Source organism: Cotesia glomerata, linkage group LG3, assembly GCF_020080835.1.
Source record: "Cotesia glomerata isolate CgM1 linkage group LG3, MPM_Cglom_v2.3, whole genome shotgun sequence".
NCBI classification, from domain to species: Eukaryota; Metazoa; Arthropoda; class Insecta; order Hymenoptera; family Braconidae; genus Cotesia; species Cotesia glomerata.
The window spans coordinates 28,288,073-28,301,797 of record NC_058160.1 but is presented as its reverse complement, the minus strand read 5'-3'; the positions used below and the strand labels follow the sequence as shown (position 1 = coordinate 28,301,797).

The window sequence follows — 13,725 nt, the reverse complement described above, 5'->3', positions numbered from 1 at the left end:
TATAATAAATAATTGTTAAATTGTATTATTATTGCTTTATAAAATATTTTAATTACTCAACAATATTTAATAACAATGTTGATTATTTTACATTATAATTACTGTCATTAATTAAATATTGATCTTTGTGTCTATTATTAATTATTTATTGTCAATTATTAAATTATCAGTTACACAAGTGGCTGTGTCATGTAAAGGGCGATTTTAAGAGATTAATGATTAATTGTTTATGCCTATGTCTATGTCATTACAATAGTAAAGGATTAAAAAGAAAAATTTTTAATTAATTTGTAAAAGAAAGATAAAATTTTCTACTTTTTAAATTGATTTTTTTTTGGATTTTTGATTGTTAATAATATTAAGACTTGATGTAATTATGTAGATACGCAATTTTTTTTTCAAGATTATCGATTAATTTGATATCAAGTAGCATTTTTTAAAATAATTAACACACAATTGAACGTGTTCACAATTAATACAGTAAAAATATATTGGCGTTTAAAAAATAAATATTGTGATCTTTTATAATGCATTAAGGCCATGATAAGCCGTTAATTATTAATTGAACAGTTTACTTTTAAATGTAATAAATATTTAATTAATAATTATTTAAATCAAGTCAAAATAAAATATCATATAAATTATACTATACTATATACTTATAAATTAATAATGTCAAACTCCGTTACACTAGAGTGGCCTTTAATAAAAAAATCAAGACTGCAATTAATTTAAAAAAATAATAATAATAATTACTATCATTGCCACCATACCATTAGAGGTAACGTGAATAAAATATATAACGAGACAATATGCATTTCCGTAATGGCCAATCATTTAATTACAATTTTTAAAATTCATCATTAAAATTTATATAAACATGCTTTTGTACAAAGAAGAAAATTTTTACGGCGTTTGTCGACTTGTCTTGTGTAATTTATTAATTATTGTCAACTAGTGCTGATAAAACGTGATAATTAAATTACAATTGAGCAGATTTTTTCGCATAATTTTTATTGTAAATTATAAATTGTCGTTTGTATTAATTATATAAATTTTTAAACTCAAATTTATAAGTAATCGTGAGTATAATAATAAATCGCGTTACAAATGCCACAAGGGTGTATAAAAAAAATTCTATTTTTTTTTAAGTCCAAAAAAAATTTTTAGTTTGGAGAAAAATTTTTTTTTGCATTTCTGGACGTTTTATTCAGAAATAAGTTGATTCCCGAAAAAAAAATTTTTTTGAGAACTGACGTATTTTTTTATGAAATGTCCAGAAATGCAAAAAAAAATTTTTTTCCATACTAAAAATTTTTTTTGGACAAAAAAAAAAATAGAATTTTTATTATACATCCTTATGGCATCTGGAACGCGAAATCATAAATAATAAAAATGAAATAATCGATCTTGTAACACCATTTAGATAATAAGAATTTAAATAATGGAATTGCGTAAATGTTTATGTGTTTTATATTATAAAATGATAGTATTAAGTGTGTTCAATCGATAACTTGAATGCATAATATATATCGTTGTTGTACAACTGTTTGCTGAAAAATTAACTTAAATAATTATAACAGTAATAAATGTAGGTGTAATGCACCAGTCAATTTTTTAGTATAGCTTAAAAATATCTTTTGATTATTTATATCAAGGAACAATCAAATTAACGAAGCTAATTTAGTGAAAAATAATTTGTATATTTAAAATAAAAATAATAATTTACACTGTAAGCGTAGTGACGAATATGCAATAACGATTGTAAGCACGATTTAATATTAGATGAATATTTACATATTTAGCCAGGTATTTATTTTTGAATTATTGATTATTAATAAAAGCGAATTTAAGTATAATGATTGGACACTCTTGCAAAGATCCAAAGATTAGAGTATCTCTGCTAGGGTGTAATTTTAAAATGAATTATTTATGATTAATAAAAATTGTGTATTGTTTATAAAATAATGAAATTATAATTTTTATTTAATTATTTTAAGTTAATATAAGTCGAAAGGAATAATTAGCTTTAAATTACACCCTTGTGGTGAATGTCGAAATATATTGATATCAAGATCTGGCTGATTTAGAATAATGAATTGTAAATTAAATCATTTAAAACGATTATTGATTATTAAAATTATAAATCATGACACTTTATCAAATATTGTGTAACGAAATATTTATTTCCACTTGATTTTGTACTTGTGAAGTCAATTATAAAAGTTAATGTGAATTATAAGACATCTTGTTTTGCGCTTTACTTACTTTAATTCTTTTGTATTTACTATCTTTTCAGTACTTGATTTTATATTTATTTAAATTGATTTGGTCTCAACAGTTTACGTATCATTTCTGATGCTTTCTGCAAATTGGCCCGGTTATTTGATTTTTTAATAACTTGATTCATTATCGCACGCAGTACTTTGTCCTTTCCGTTTTGGTACTCTTTTACCATTTTAGGATTGTCTTCAAAAATTTTATTAATTAACTTTAGTAACTCTTCGTCGTCATTTATAAGTTCCAAGTTAGATTCTTGCACAATCTAAAAAATCATTTAATTACAAATTTATTTTTAAAATCAAAAAAATATATAATAAATTAAAATTATATACTTCTTCAGGTGTTTTTTCGGGATTTTTAATCAAAACTTCTAGAATATTATTAACAACTAGCAAATTAATTTTTTTTGCTTCCAATAAATCAATAATCTGTCCAAACTGTTTTGAAGAAATATTTCTAAAAAAAATTATTACATAACTCTAATAAAATTTATTTATTATGTTATCCAATTATCATCCAATACTCACAGATTATCCAGTGTTAATTTATTTTTATTAAGAAACTGCATCACTTCATTCATTAAAACATTGGCAACAGTTCTTGGATTTCTATTTTTATTTTCAGCGAGTGTCTCTTCAAATAAATCCGTCAATTTTTTTTCATCCTACAAATAATCAACTGTTTTATAAGGTAAAAGACCCAGTTATTGACACTTGCAATTTTATTCTAATTAAAAAAATAAAATGTTCTCAAAAAACCAATTATTTTAAAATTTATAAATCAAGAATTATATTTATTAATTTATTAGAGTCGATTTGTTTTATTTAATTTAAATAAAATTGCAAGTGCCAATAACTAGTTCAGCGTCAATAATTGGGTCCTTTACTTTAAACAACACTTAATCAAATAAATAGACTTAACTTACAACAATAGATATAGCCATCAATGGAATTAATTTAAACTCATTAACAAAATGCTGACGAATTTCACTAGGCAATCTTGTAATTTTATTCTTAAAACTGTTAACGTCTATAAGATTATATTTATTGTCTCCCTGACCCATATGAAGACGCAAGGGAGGTAAATTTGGCTCAGGCATGAACCGGTAGTCCTGTTTTTCTTCCTTGTCTCTCATCATCACAGTCTTCTGGTACGCTGCGTCCCATGACAAAGTTTCGTTGACTATTTTTTCTCCTTGCTCCAACAACTTTATTTGTCTTTTTATCTCGTACTTAATAGCTCCCGCTACACCACGTACGCTCCCGATGTTTTTAATTTCTGTGCGCGTACCCAATGGCTCATTTTCTTTATTTACAGAAACATTCGCATCTACTCGCAACGCTCCCTCTGAAATTAAAAATTAAAACATGACTTTGTAATCATTTATTTATTTATTTATTTATTCATTTAATCACCAACCGGTATTATAAAACAATTAGTATATTCATTAAATTATAAGATATAAATTATAAATTTTGAAATTTTGGCTCAAAAATTGCACAGAAATAAGTTTAAGTATATAAAATAAAAGATATAAAAAAAAAATTATATCCTGTAAATAAATTAAAAACCATTACCTTCCATTTTACATGAACAAGTTCCTAATCTTAGTAGAATATTCATCAGCTCTTTAACTAAACCAGCAGCTTCTTCGCCATCTGATAAGTCTGGTTCAAATACCAGTTCCATCAAAGGCATACCAGCTCTGTTCAAATCAATGAGGCTTTTATTTATGTAAGTATCATGCAGACTTTTGCCACTGTCTTGCTCCAATTGTATTTGTTTTATCCTCGTTACTTTTTCATACGGCGTTTTGTGGACACCCGGAGTCCACACATTGAACTTAAGGCTACCGTTCACTGCTAGCGGTTGTCTTTGCTGAGTAATCTGATAGCCTGCCTAGAAGATATAAATATACCAAAAAATTTCAACTTTTTCATGAATTTTAGACACTTGACAATTATTTTATTTTTCTTTAGAAATTGCATTTAAAATTTTTAAAGATGAAATTTTTTAAATGAATTTTTCTTGCTAAGGTAAAAGACCCAGTTATTGACACTGGCCTAGTTATTGATACTTGTAATTTTATTTTAATTAAAAAAAAAAAAAAAAAAATAAATCAATTCTAATAAATTAATAAATATAATTTTTGAACTGTAAATTTTAAGATGATTAATTTGTTGAGAACATTTTATTTGCTTAGCTACAGTAAAAATGCAAATGTTAAACAACTAGGCCAGTGTCAATAACTGGGTCTTTTACCTTAGTTATTAATTTGTTGAAAAAATTTAAAAAATTATCAATTTCAGTTTCATTCACTTACTGGTAAATCAGCGTAGAAATAATGTTTCCTGTCAAATAAAGATGTTTCATTTACGTCACATGAAAGAGCTAACGCAGTAAGGACTCCTGCTTCAACACATTTTCTATTTAGTACCTAGAATAAATTTATATTTATTATTACAGACTATTATTAAGTCAAATAATGTAATTTAACAATTAATAATATTTATTACTGGAAGTGTTCCTGGAGTCGCACAATCAAAAAAAGAAACACAGGAATTAACTGGTTGTCCATAAGCTGTACTTGCACCAGAGAATAATTTTGATTCTGAAGATATTTGAGCATGAATTTCTAAACCAACTACCGAGTTCCATTTAGTTCTGAAATTATAAGTTTACAAATTATAATTAACTATTATTATAAGTTAAAAATCTTATTGTCATTATAATTAAAAATTAACTTACGATTTTTCAGAAATTTCAGTGCTGTACTTTCTGATACTGTTCAGAAACATATTAGAATATTTTAATTTTGAGTAAGACATTTTCATAATTAAATATTTATTTATAAATTACTTTTTAAAATCAATTGCATAAAAAGCGACTATGTATTAGGTTATGACTGAGTAACTTGTGCTTACAATTATTTACATATTTAAAATTTCCGCCAAATCTGCGGCCATTTAATTATTTTTTTTTAAGTAAATAAACACTGAAGTTAACTGAAATAATAATTTTTTAAATAATTTTATAGCAATTAAATTATTATAAAGAAAATTCCACAAGTTAAAATTAAGAAAAATTATTTGTGCAAATTTTTCAAAGTATTTTTTTTATTGTTATTGATTTTTTAGAAAAATAAAAAAAATTGACAGCTTACAGCCAACTTCAGTTTGTAAACTATTGGTACGACTGAAACTATACATGTTGGTAGTTGTAAAAGTAATTGACTGCAGCGCCACAGACATTGTTTGTCAATAATTATTTTTCGTCAATTCTCAGCTTTGTCAAAAAAGTACAACAATAATAATTGTCCATCTGATAAATAAATAAGACAATATACAGACAATTATTATTGTTGAACAAATAAAAAATAAATTATAAATTAAATTTGGATGCTGATAAATAAATAAGAATGTGAATTTAGTTATCAATAAAGTGATAAATAAGGAAAAAATTTAACGTCGTACATGTTTAGGTTTAACATTCTTGTGGCTGTCAATTTGTGCTTGTGAATGATTAATTGCTATTGTATTGATAAGGAAATTTTATATTTACCAAAATAAATCCGCAAAGTTAAGTACTTAAATTTACAAACATGCAGATAATTGAATAATTATCAATGATAACTCCGTAAAAATGTTGTAATTATTATTTATAAATATTTATGGTGATAAATTATTCATTTTATCGGGTAAGTACTTATTAACTGTTAATTAATGGTAATTAATAAATAGTAATAATTTATTAAAATATATTCAATTTTTTATTTCAGATAAAAATAAATGAACGATGGCAAATATAAAAGACTTATTAACGCACGGAGATGGTGTTGGAGATGATAAAAGAATGAATAAGTCCATCAGGAACTTATATATAACATCTAGTTGATGTACGACTGGTCAATTATTTTGATCACCGTAATTTAGTAAGGAGTTAGCTCGTGGGAGCATAGATTTATTGGGAAATTGTTTGATTATTAATAAAAGGGAAAAAAAAAGAAATTTACATGAAACGAACCACCCGCATAAAGAGAAATAATCTCTTTTGAGAAGGTTAAGTGGTGACTAAATTTTATTCAGATGAACAATGAACCATTCGGGAAGCGGTAAACGTCAGGCGAAGGTATTGGAAGATAATTATTGGGACTGTAGTGTCTGTACGTACAGAAATACAGCAGAAGCATTCAAGTGCCTAATGTGCGACGTGCGTAAAGGTACTTCTACGCGGAAACCCCGCATCAACCCTCAACTGGCTGCTCAACAGGTTTATATTTTTTTTTTATTTATTGAGAGATTTTTTTTAAGAACAGATGATTTTAATTATTTATTTATTTATTTATTTGAACGTCAATCAACATTATACAGCAATTAGTATATTCCTTAAATTATATAAAAATTTACCTAGCCTACACGGAAAGAACAAGATGACACTGGATATCATCCCAGATTATACTGAGGGAAAAAAAATTTCAGATAGTAGCTAGTATAATCCAGATTACAATGGGTATAATCCAGATATCACGTAGTATAATCTGGATTTTTCTAGCTACTATTTGAAATTTTTTTCACCACAGATATCACTGAGTATAATCTGGGATGATATCCAGTGTCATCTTGTTCTTTCCGTGTAGTCTACTTTATGGATCAACTTGCTTGCTAAAATTACCTTCTCTTGTTTTTGCTACTAAGGAATCTACCTGTTATCATCCTAAAACAGCTAATTATTCATCCATATAAATTAAATGATCTGTAATACTACTTTGTCTATCTACATAAACTTATTCTTACAGAGATTTGTTGATTATTATACATACTTTTTTTTAAATATCAATCCATACACAGAAAAATATTCTAAATGAAATTGTAAAATAATCTAAAATCATCTTTTACTTAATTACGTGTACTTTAATACAATTAAAATGTATACTTCGCCATTTGGCTATCGCCTTGGCATTAAACTATAAATAAGTAAATAAAATAAGATATAAATTATAAATTTTGGCTCGAAAATTGCACAGAAGTAAATTTATTTGGCGATGCTTGGAAAAAATTAAAAAATTATTTAAAATTTATTTTGCTTATTGTTTTAGGCTGCACAGCAACAGTACGTGCCGCTGTTGAAGCCAGGTAAAAAAGAAGGCGGCAGTGGGAGCAGTACGACAAGTTCGTCGAAAGATAACAAAGAACGCAAATTGGATAAGCCCAGGAGGAAAAACCGACATCCGCCTAGGTTGAAAAATGTTGATCGCAGTACTGCGCAAACCAATGAAGTAACTGTTAATAATGTTACCGTAATTATAACTGAATATAAACCTAAAGTTAAAAAGAACTCTGACCAGTCGGGCTTATCGAGTAGTGCTTCTTCAGAGAATGGAAGTCAGCATGACTCAAATCAAGACTCAAGGAGTCTAGATATTGGTACTGATGCTTAGAATTAATAGTTCATTGTTTTATTCATCATTATTATGTGTATTGGTAATTATAGAGATTAATCGACATTTTTTATCATACATTTTTTCCATATCTACGGTTTTCAATTATATATTTGTTTTTGGATGAGTACGTTTATTTTATTGCTCAAATTTTTAAACAGTTCTTAAAGCTATGTTTTTTTGTTCTAAAAATCAAATGGTGCAAGTGCCTTTTTTTATTTTATATAAGAAAAATTTACTTCCTATAACACCAACAAATAAATTTTTTTATTGAGATTCAAAAAGAAAAAAAATATTTTTTTTTTGGAGCTTAAAAAAATTTTTAATCCCTGATAATAAATCTTTTTAGTTACTTTCTTGATTTTTTCGTACAATGAGTGCAAATGAAGTAAAAAAAAAATGTAAAATGTTCAGACTTAAAGTTATTAGTAATTTTTTTTTCTTTTTTTTTTTTGTATGAGTGTAATAATTTTAACTGTTCAATTAACACTGCCATGGAGCAAAAAATATTAAACCACGATATTTTTTTTAGTTTATACTTTAAATAAACAATTTTTTTTCGTTGACCAGAAATGCAGTAGAAATTTCTGACATTTAATAATAAAAAGTAATATTTACATAGTTTAATTTTTAGCATTCCAAAGTCTTGAAATAAAAACGAGTTTTTACTATTTTTGTATGGTTTGAAATAAATATATATCTCATAAACATAAAAAAAAATGTTTGAAACTTCGGCTGCATTTAATAAAAGATTTTTGTGCATAATGTTATATTGTTATTTAAATGATTATTTACTAGCATCAAATTAACACTATGCCATTATATATATTTATATATATAAATGAATATACATAAGTTTGTAAATAATAGTTTAATATTGGGACGACTGTCCTTAAATTTCCGCTGAGAAGTAAAAATATTAGCAAACCAATAGCGGGGATGGGAAAATATTCCAATACTAATTTTTTTAGTTATCAATTTAATAACGAAATAATTAATATTTAATTAAAACTTGTAATTAAAAATATATCATGGATATAAACAAATATATATATGTATGTTTATAATTTTTTTGAGTAAAAAGGTGCTGTAGATGAAAATTAATTATTGAAATTATATTTTTCGCAAAAATATTAATGGAAACAAAAACAGCACACTTTTTTCAATGGAACATAATAAAATTGGGCCATTGAAATATTAATTTTATACATGTAAGATGTAATTTATGTTTTTATGTAAATGCATTGTCTTTAAATTTAATTAAAAATCGTATAGTTAATTGTATGTTCTGTATGTGACAAAATTAAACATTTACTGCAGTGTAAATTGCAAATAAATTTGTTGAATTGGAAAATAATTAATATACTTAATTTTAATGAGTAATTATCGGGTTAAAATGATCATTTACCTATTTTGTAGACTTTTATAGCAATATTTCCTTTAAAATTATTTTTTTTATTTGATAATTTTATGTTATAATAATAATTTATTTTAATTTTTTTATTTATTATTTTTAATAATTTTTTTTATATTATAATAATATAAAAAAAAAATTCGAGAACTCGTGACGTAAAAATTTGTTATTAAATTTATTTCTTAAACATAAATTTATTACAATCTAACATTACTGATTTTTTAAAAATCAACTTTTAGAAACTTCTTTAAGAAATTCTTTAAGAAAGAATGTGGATTTTTTCCATCAACAAGACATTAAAAAAAATCAATTTATTGGATGAATAAAAAAGATCTAATATTTTTTTTGTATATATAGATATATATGTATATATTTATTTGTTTCTCATTTATAAATTACATATATGTATAATACGATTTACATAAATTTGATAAATCCGATAAAATAAATTGTTAGGTAAAAGCGTTATCTATTTAACTAATCTAACTGATGGGTAATAATTAAAAAAATTAACGTGTAAAACAAAATTGATAGACACATAATTGAAGGCACAGTTGTGGCAATCGTTACAGCTAAAGCTGTAACATTTTTTAAAAAATATATATGGACATTGTACAATTATTTAAAGCCATTATAAATATTTGTGTAATAAGTGTGCGAGAATAAAATCTTTCATAGATTTTTTCAACATATAAATCAAAAATCAAAGCTAAAATTAATGAGAATTATTTAATTGTACTATAGTTTAAGGCACTGATAGCACTTATGTTCCCTGATAGAAAATATTCACATTAAAATTTATAATATCTCGTATAATTTTTAGTATTCGTTGGAATGTCATCCAAGTTTTTTAAAAAGTCGATATCGCGTTTAAAATTGCACGAGATTGAATATGAATATTTAATTAGCTGATAAGTATAAAAGCCCTGTGACGTAGTTTTGAAAACATATTACACAATATTATGAAAGAAAAAAAAATATAACAATTATTACTAATGATAAAAATTCCATTTTTAAATCTTAGTTAATTATATAGTTATCAGTTGCCATATCTCTTCGTTAATAATTAATAATTATTAATTAATATACTCCGTTTGTCGATTGATACTTGTCTCTACTACTTAAATAATTCTTCATACTATTGATTCTTAAATTACTCATCCTCTTCCAGAGTCTGAGTTATTTTTTTATCTTTCTCTCAAATTAATGACTGTATCTTCAGATAAACTTGATACGTGAGTTCAATAATTAAAAAATAAATTTAAAAATAGAGACATTTAAAACATTAGATCTGCCTTGAGATTCCACGTTAGCTGTTAAAAATACTTTGTATAAATGTGTATAAGTATTTAAATTACCACTAGAAATAGTAGTAATAATTTTTAAAAAATTTTTATCTGCCGTGACGTCCAAGATAAGCTTTGCAGTTTGGACAAGTGTGATGTACATCCATACACTCGTCAATGCAACAGGGAATTAGACAGCATCCCAGGAAGCATCTGTTGATAAATTAAAATTACAATCACCACTTTCAATATTATATTTTATTTTATCAGTAGTATTAAGGAGGAACACCACTGTGACAGTTGAAAAAAAAGGTGATTTTCGGGAATTTTTTTGACAGGAAAAATAAAGGAATTTGGGGATAGGATTTTTTTTATTTTATTAAGAGTACATTCAAGATTATTACCCTAAATTTTTATTAAAAAATATTTTATTATTAAAAAGTAATTAACAATCTTGTAGAGCTCTAGAAAAAATTTCCCCCTCCATAAATATATTAAAAATATTTATATTCAAGTATTTTCTATTCATAAATCAAATTTTTTATAAATTTGGTGCGCAAAATGTTTTTTAATAAGGAAAATTTTTAAAAATCTTAAAATTGTCAGTTCCCAAGCGTCACAAAAAAAATGTTAACTTTTTGGTAGGTTTCACTAAACAAGAAGTTAAAAAATTAATAATTGTCAACTTAAATTCAACAAAACATTAAAAAAAAAAAATTTATGCCGCTTGGGTTACTGTGTTTTGACATTGGGCAACTGAACGGGTCATTTGAAAATAAAAACCTAAATTGATTTTTAATTAGTAAGGATGTAGTTATCGTTGTACGTACAGAATTTTAAAAATTTTTATTTTAAAGATTTTTTGGGCCGGGTTAAAAAAAAAAAACAGTAAAAATAATGAGAAAATTTTCAATCAGTCGCCATTTTTTTGAAAATTAAAATTTTCAAAATTCCGTACATGCAACGATAACTACATCCTTACTGATTAAAAAGTAATTAAGATTTTTATTTTCAAATGATCCGTTTTTGAGTTATCGATGCGGCGATAGAGGGAGAAATTTTTTCTAGTGCTCTGTGAGGTTGTTAATAACTTTGTAATAATTAAATATTTTTCAATAAAAATTTATGGTAATAATCTTTAATGTACCCTTAATAAAATAAAAAAAATACGACCCCAAAATTCCTTTATTTTCCCTGTCATAAAAATTCCCAAAAATCACCTTTTTTTTCGACCGTTACAGTGATGTTCCTCCTTAATTAATTTAATTTTATAAGTATAAATTTACCCTAGCAAAGCAATAACAGCCCCAGAAATATACGCAATCATTCCAGGTTCTGTTTTAGTAGCAGTCTCTATTTCAGCATGACAATGAGGACAAATAGTATGGGTTGGTCCAGGTCCCAATGGTACTATTGTTGTTACAATGGTTGGTCCATTAGCATCTAATAACAATAATAATAATAATAATAATTGTCATTGATGACTTATTTATATTTATCAATAATCATTGACTTTATTTATTAGTTATTGATCTTAATAACTAATTGAAGGCTTACACGTTGGTGCTGGTGTAAATGGACTTGCTGGAGGTACACCACCTACGCTCTGAAAGTAACTGGGTGGTGCAGATGGTGGGGGTTCATCATATGAAGGTGGTGGTCCATTTTTGTACATGATGATTTATTTATCTCCCAAGAGTCTGCAAAATAATAACAATAATTATCAATATTATTAATTAACTTATCAAGAGCACTTTATTTTATTTTTTGCTCTCAATTAAATTAAAAAGCCGCCTGTTTAATAAAATCATCTTCTAGATAAAATAAAATGCATTAAAAATCAAAGACTCAAATAAATTATGTCACGCATATAAATAGAATAAAATATCAGCACTTTTACAATTATAAATAAAAAAATTCCATTTAAATAAACCAGCATTTTTTGAGTTAATCACCAAGCTCATATTCTTTAAATATACATGACCCAATTGCGAAATAATGAGCTAATAAATTAGCTGAATAAATTCATTCTACTTAACTCGATAAAAAAAAAGTAACAAAAAAATTTATAGAGACCTTGAAAATAATTGGTGTACACAACAAATTTTATCATACGTCAATACTACACTCTGTTATTGTATTGTTTTGCTGATGCTGCCTGGTACTCGTATTTATGTTATGTTCAATTGTTCAGAATTAAACAATAATGTTTAGTTATATATTTTCACACAACGCATTTAATTTAAACTCGCTAATAATTAATTATAAATGCCCGCAATGCTAGATTTAACACAACTAAAGCTTAGATTTAATAAAGTTAGCGTAAAATAAAAGTAGCACTAGTACAAGTACTAGCACCAGTTCTTACTGACTTTTTAGTTATGTCGTAGTAGTAATTGTAAGAAAACTTTACAACTATTCATATACACACCAATATATCAGGTTTACTCCAATAGTATTGGTGTCTCTTTTATGCCTTGGTCTTGGCTCTTGTTTGGTAGGGTCTCGGTCTTCGGTCTTGGGGTCTTCTGTCTATGTTCAACTGCCTTACAATAATAAATATAACGTTATATTATATGTATACTTCTTTCAATACTTCAATAACAAACATACTTACACTTACTCACACGCACAAATGTCATTAATCCATGTGCTTTTATATTGTACTTACGCATTCATCGCAAAAGAAATATTTCTTCTCTGAAGAAATCATTTTTTGATAAATTAATTTTTTTTATCAAGTTTATAATTAATATTTCATTAATTACAAGTGTAATTAATTTATGGACTTGATTAATTAAGTTTGTTTGATGGAAATCTAGGTATGTGTGAAAAATTAAAAAATAATTACAACTAAGTGACAGAATTTACTTGAAGCGCTATTTTTTAAATTCTGCAAATAAAATTGTTATTTTGATTTTTTTAAGGAATTTAATAATAATAAAAAAAAAATAATTATAAAAATATTCTCAAAAATTTTGTAATAATAAAGTTAGGCATTTATGAAAATCAAGTTGACATTTCAAAATTTTTAGAAATTTTTTATTGGAAAAATTTAAATTAAACAATTAAAAAAAAAATTTCACGTGTAAAAAACTTGAAAAACTATAAGTGCAATTTTTTAGAAATATCTATTTAGTTGTAATTTAATTAATAAAAAAAATCAAAAATTTTTACACGTCTTCTAACTTCAGTGTCATCGACATTTATGAAAATGAAGTTGACATTTCAAAATTTTTAGAAATTTTTTATTGATAAAATTTCACATGTAAAAAACTTGAAAACTAATGAAAATAAAATTATCC

At 25.1% G+C, this 13,725-nt stretch overlaps 3 protein-coding genes across 7 annotated transcripts; 1 reads left to right on the top strand and 2 right to left on the bottom strand.

Moving 5' to 3' along the window:
* Positions 1 to 1,249: 1,249 nt before the first annotated feature.
* LOC123260610 (glutamyl-tRNA(Gln) amidotransferase subunit B, mitochondrial) lies at positions 1,250 to 5,251 on the bottom strand. Its single transcript, XM_044721816.1, has 8 exons — positions 5,032 to 5,251; positions 4,800 to 4,947; positions 4,607 to 4,720; positions 3,861 to 4,182; positions 3,209 to 3,630; positions 2,811 to 2,947; positions 2,616 to 2,739; positions 1,250 to 2,545 (listed from the first exon to the last, which is right to left on the bottom strand). Exons 1-8 carry the CDS (start codon positions 5,115 to 5,117, stop codon positions 2,315 to 2,317), a joined length of 1,584 nt encoding a protein of 527 aa, XP_044577751.1. The 5' UTR covers positions 5,118 to 5,251; the 3' UTR covers positions 1,250 to 2,314.
* Positions 5,252 to 5,574: 323 nt separating this feature from the next.
* Positions 5,575 to 7,908, top strand: LOC123260613 (YY1-associated factor 2). Its single transcript, XM_044721820.1, has 3 exons — positions 5,575 to 5,980; positions 6,062 to 6,552; positions 7,379 to 7,908. Exons 2-3 carry the CDS (start codon positions 6,376 to 6,378, stop codon positions 7,718 to 7,720), a joined length of 519 nt encoding a protein of 172 aa, XP_044577755.1. The 5' UTR covers positions 5,575 to 5,980; positions 6,062 to 6,375; the 3' UTR covers positions 7,721 to 7,908.
* Positions 7,909 to 10,127: 2,219 nt separating this feature from the next.
* On the bottom strand, positions 10,128 to 13,183 carry LOC123260614 (LITAF domain-containing protein). Of its 5 annotated transcripts, none has more exons than XM_044721825.1 (5): positions 13,038 to 13,183; positions 12,793 to 12,962; positions 11,978 to 12,120; positions 11,707 to 11,863; positions 10,128 to 10,633 (listed from the first exon to the last, which is right to left on the bottom strand). In XM_044721825.1, exons 3-5 carry the CDS (start codon positions 12,093 to 12,095, stop codon positions 10,528 to 10,530), a joined length of 381 nt encoding a protein of 126 aa, XP_044577760.1. In that variant the 5' UTR covers positions 12,096 to 12,120; positions 12,793 to 12,962; positions 13,038 to 13,183; the 3' UTR covers positions 10,128 to 10,527. The 5 variants fall into 5 exon arrangements, with proteins under 5 accessions (XP_044577760.1, XP_044577756.1, XP_044577757.1 ...); XM_044721821.1 differs by having other exon boundaries at positions 12,852 to 12,962; positions 13,038 to 13,179; XM_044721822.1 differs by having other exon boundaries at positions 12,852 to 12,966; positions 13,038 to 13,175.
* Between the last annotated feature and the right edge of the window lie 542 nt (positions 13,184 to 13,725).

Bases quoted from the DNA above. Each gene is read 5' to 3' on its own strand.
- LOC123260610 (XM_044721816.1), bottom strand. From the start codon at position 5,117: ATGAAAATGTCTTACTCAAAATTAAAATATTCTAATATGTTTCTGAAC. The intron at 3,631-3,860 runs GTAATGGTTTTT...TTTTAATTTCAG, and splicing joins TTGTTCATGTAAAATGGAAG to AGGGAGCGTTGCGAGTAGAT. The intron at 2,546-2,615 runs GTATATAATTTT...ATGATTTTTTAG, and splicing joins CCGAAAAAACACCTGAAGAA to ATTGTGCAAGAATCTAACTT.
- LOC123260613 (XM_044721820.1), top strand. From the start codon at position 6,376: ATGAACCATTCGGGAAGCGGTAAACGTCAGGCGAAGGTATTGGAAGAT. The intron at 6,553-7,378 runs GTTTATATTTTT...TTATTGTTTTAG, and splicing joins CTCAACTGGCTGCTCAACAG to GCTGCACAGCAACAGTACGT.
- LOC123260614 (XM_044721825.1), bottom strand. From the start codon at position 12,095: ATGTACAAAAATGGACCACCACCTTCATATGATGAACCCCCACCATCT. The intron at 11,864-11,977 runs GTAAGCCTTCAA...TATTGTTATTAG, and splicing joins ATTTACACCAGCACCAACGT to ATGCTAATGGACCAACCATT. The intron at 10,634-11,706 runs GTAAATTTATAC...ATTTATCAACAG, and splicing joins GCTGTTATTGCTTTGCTAGG to ATGCTTCCTGGGATGCTGTC.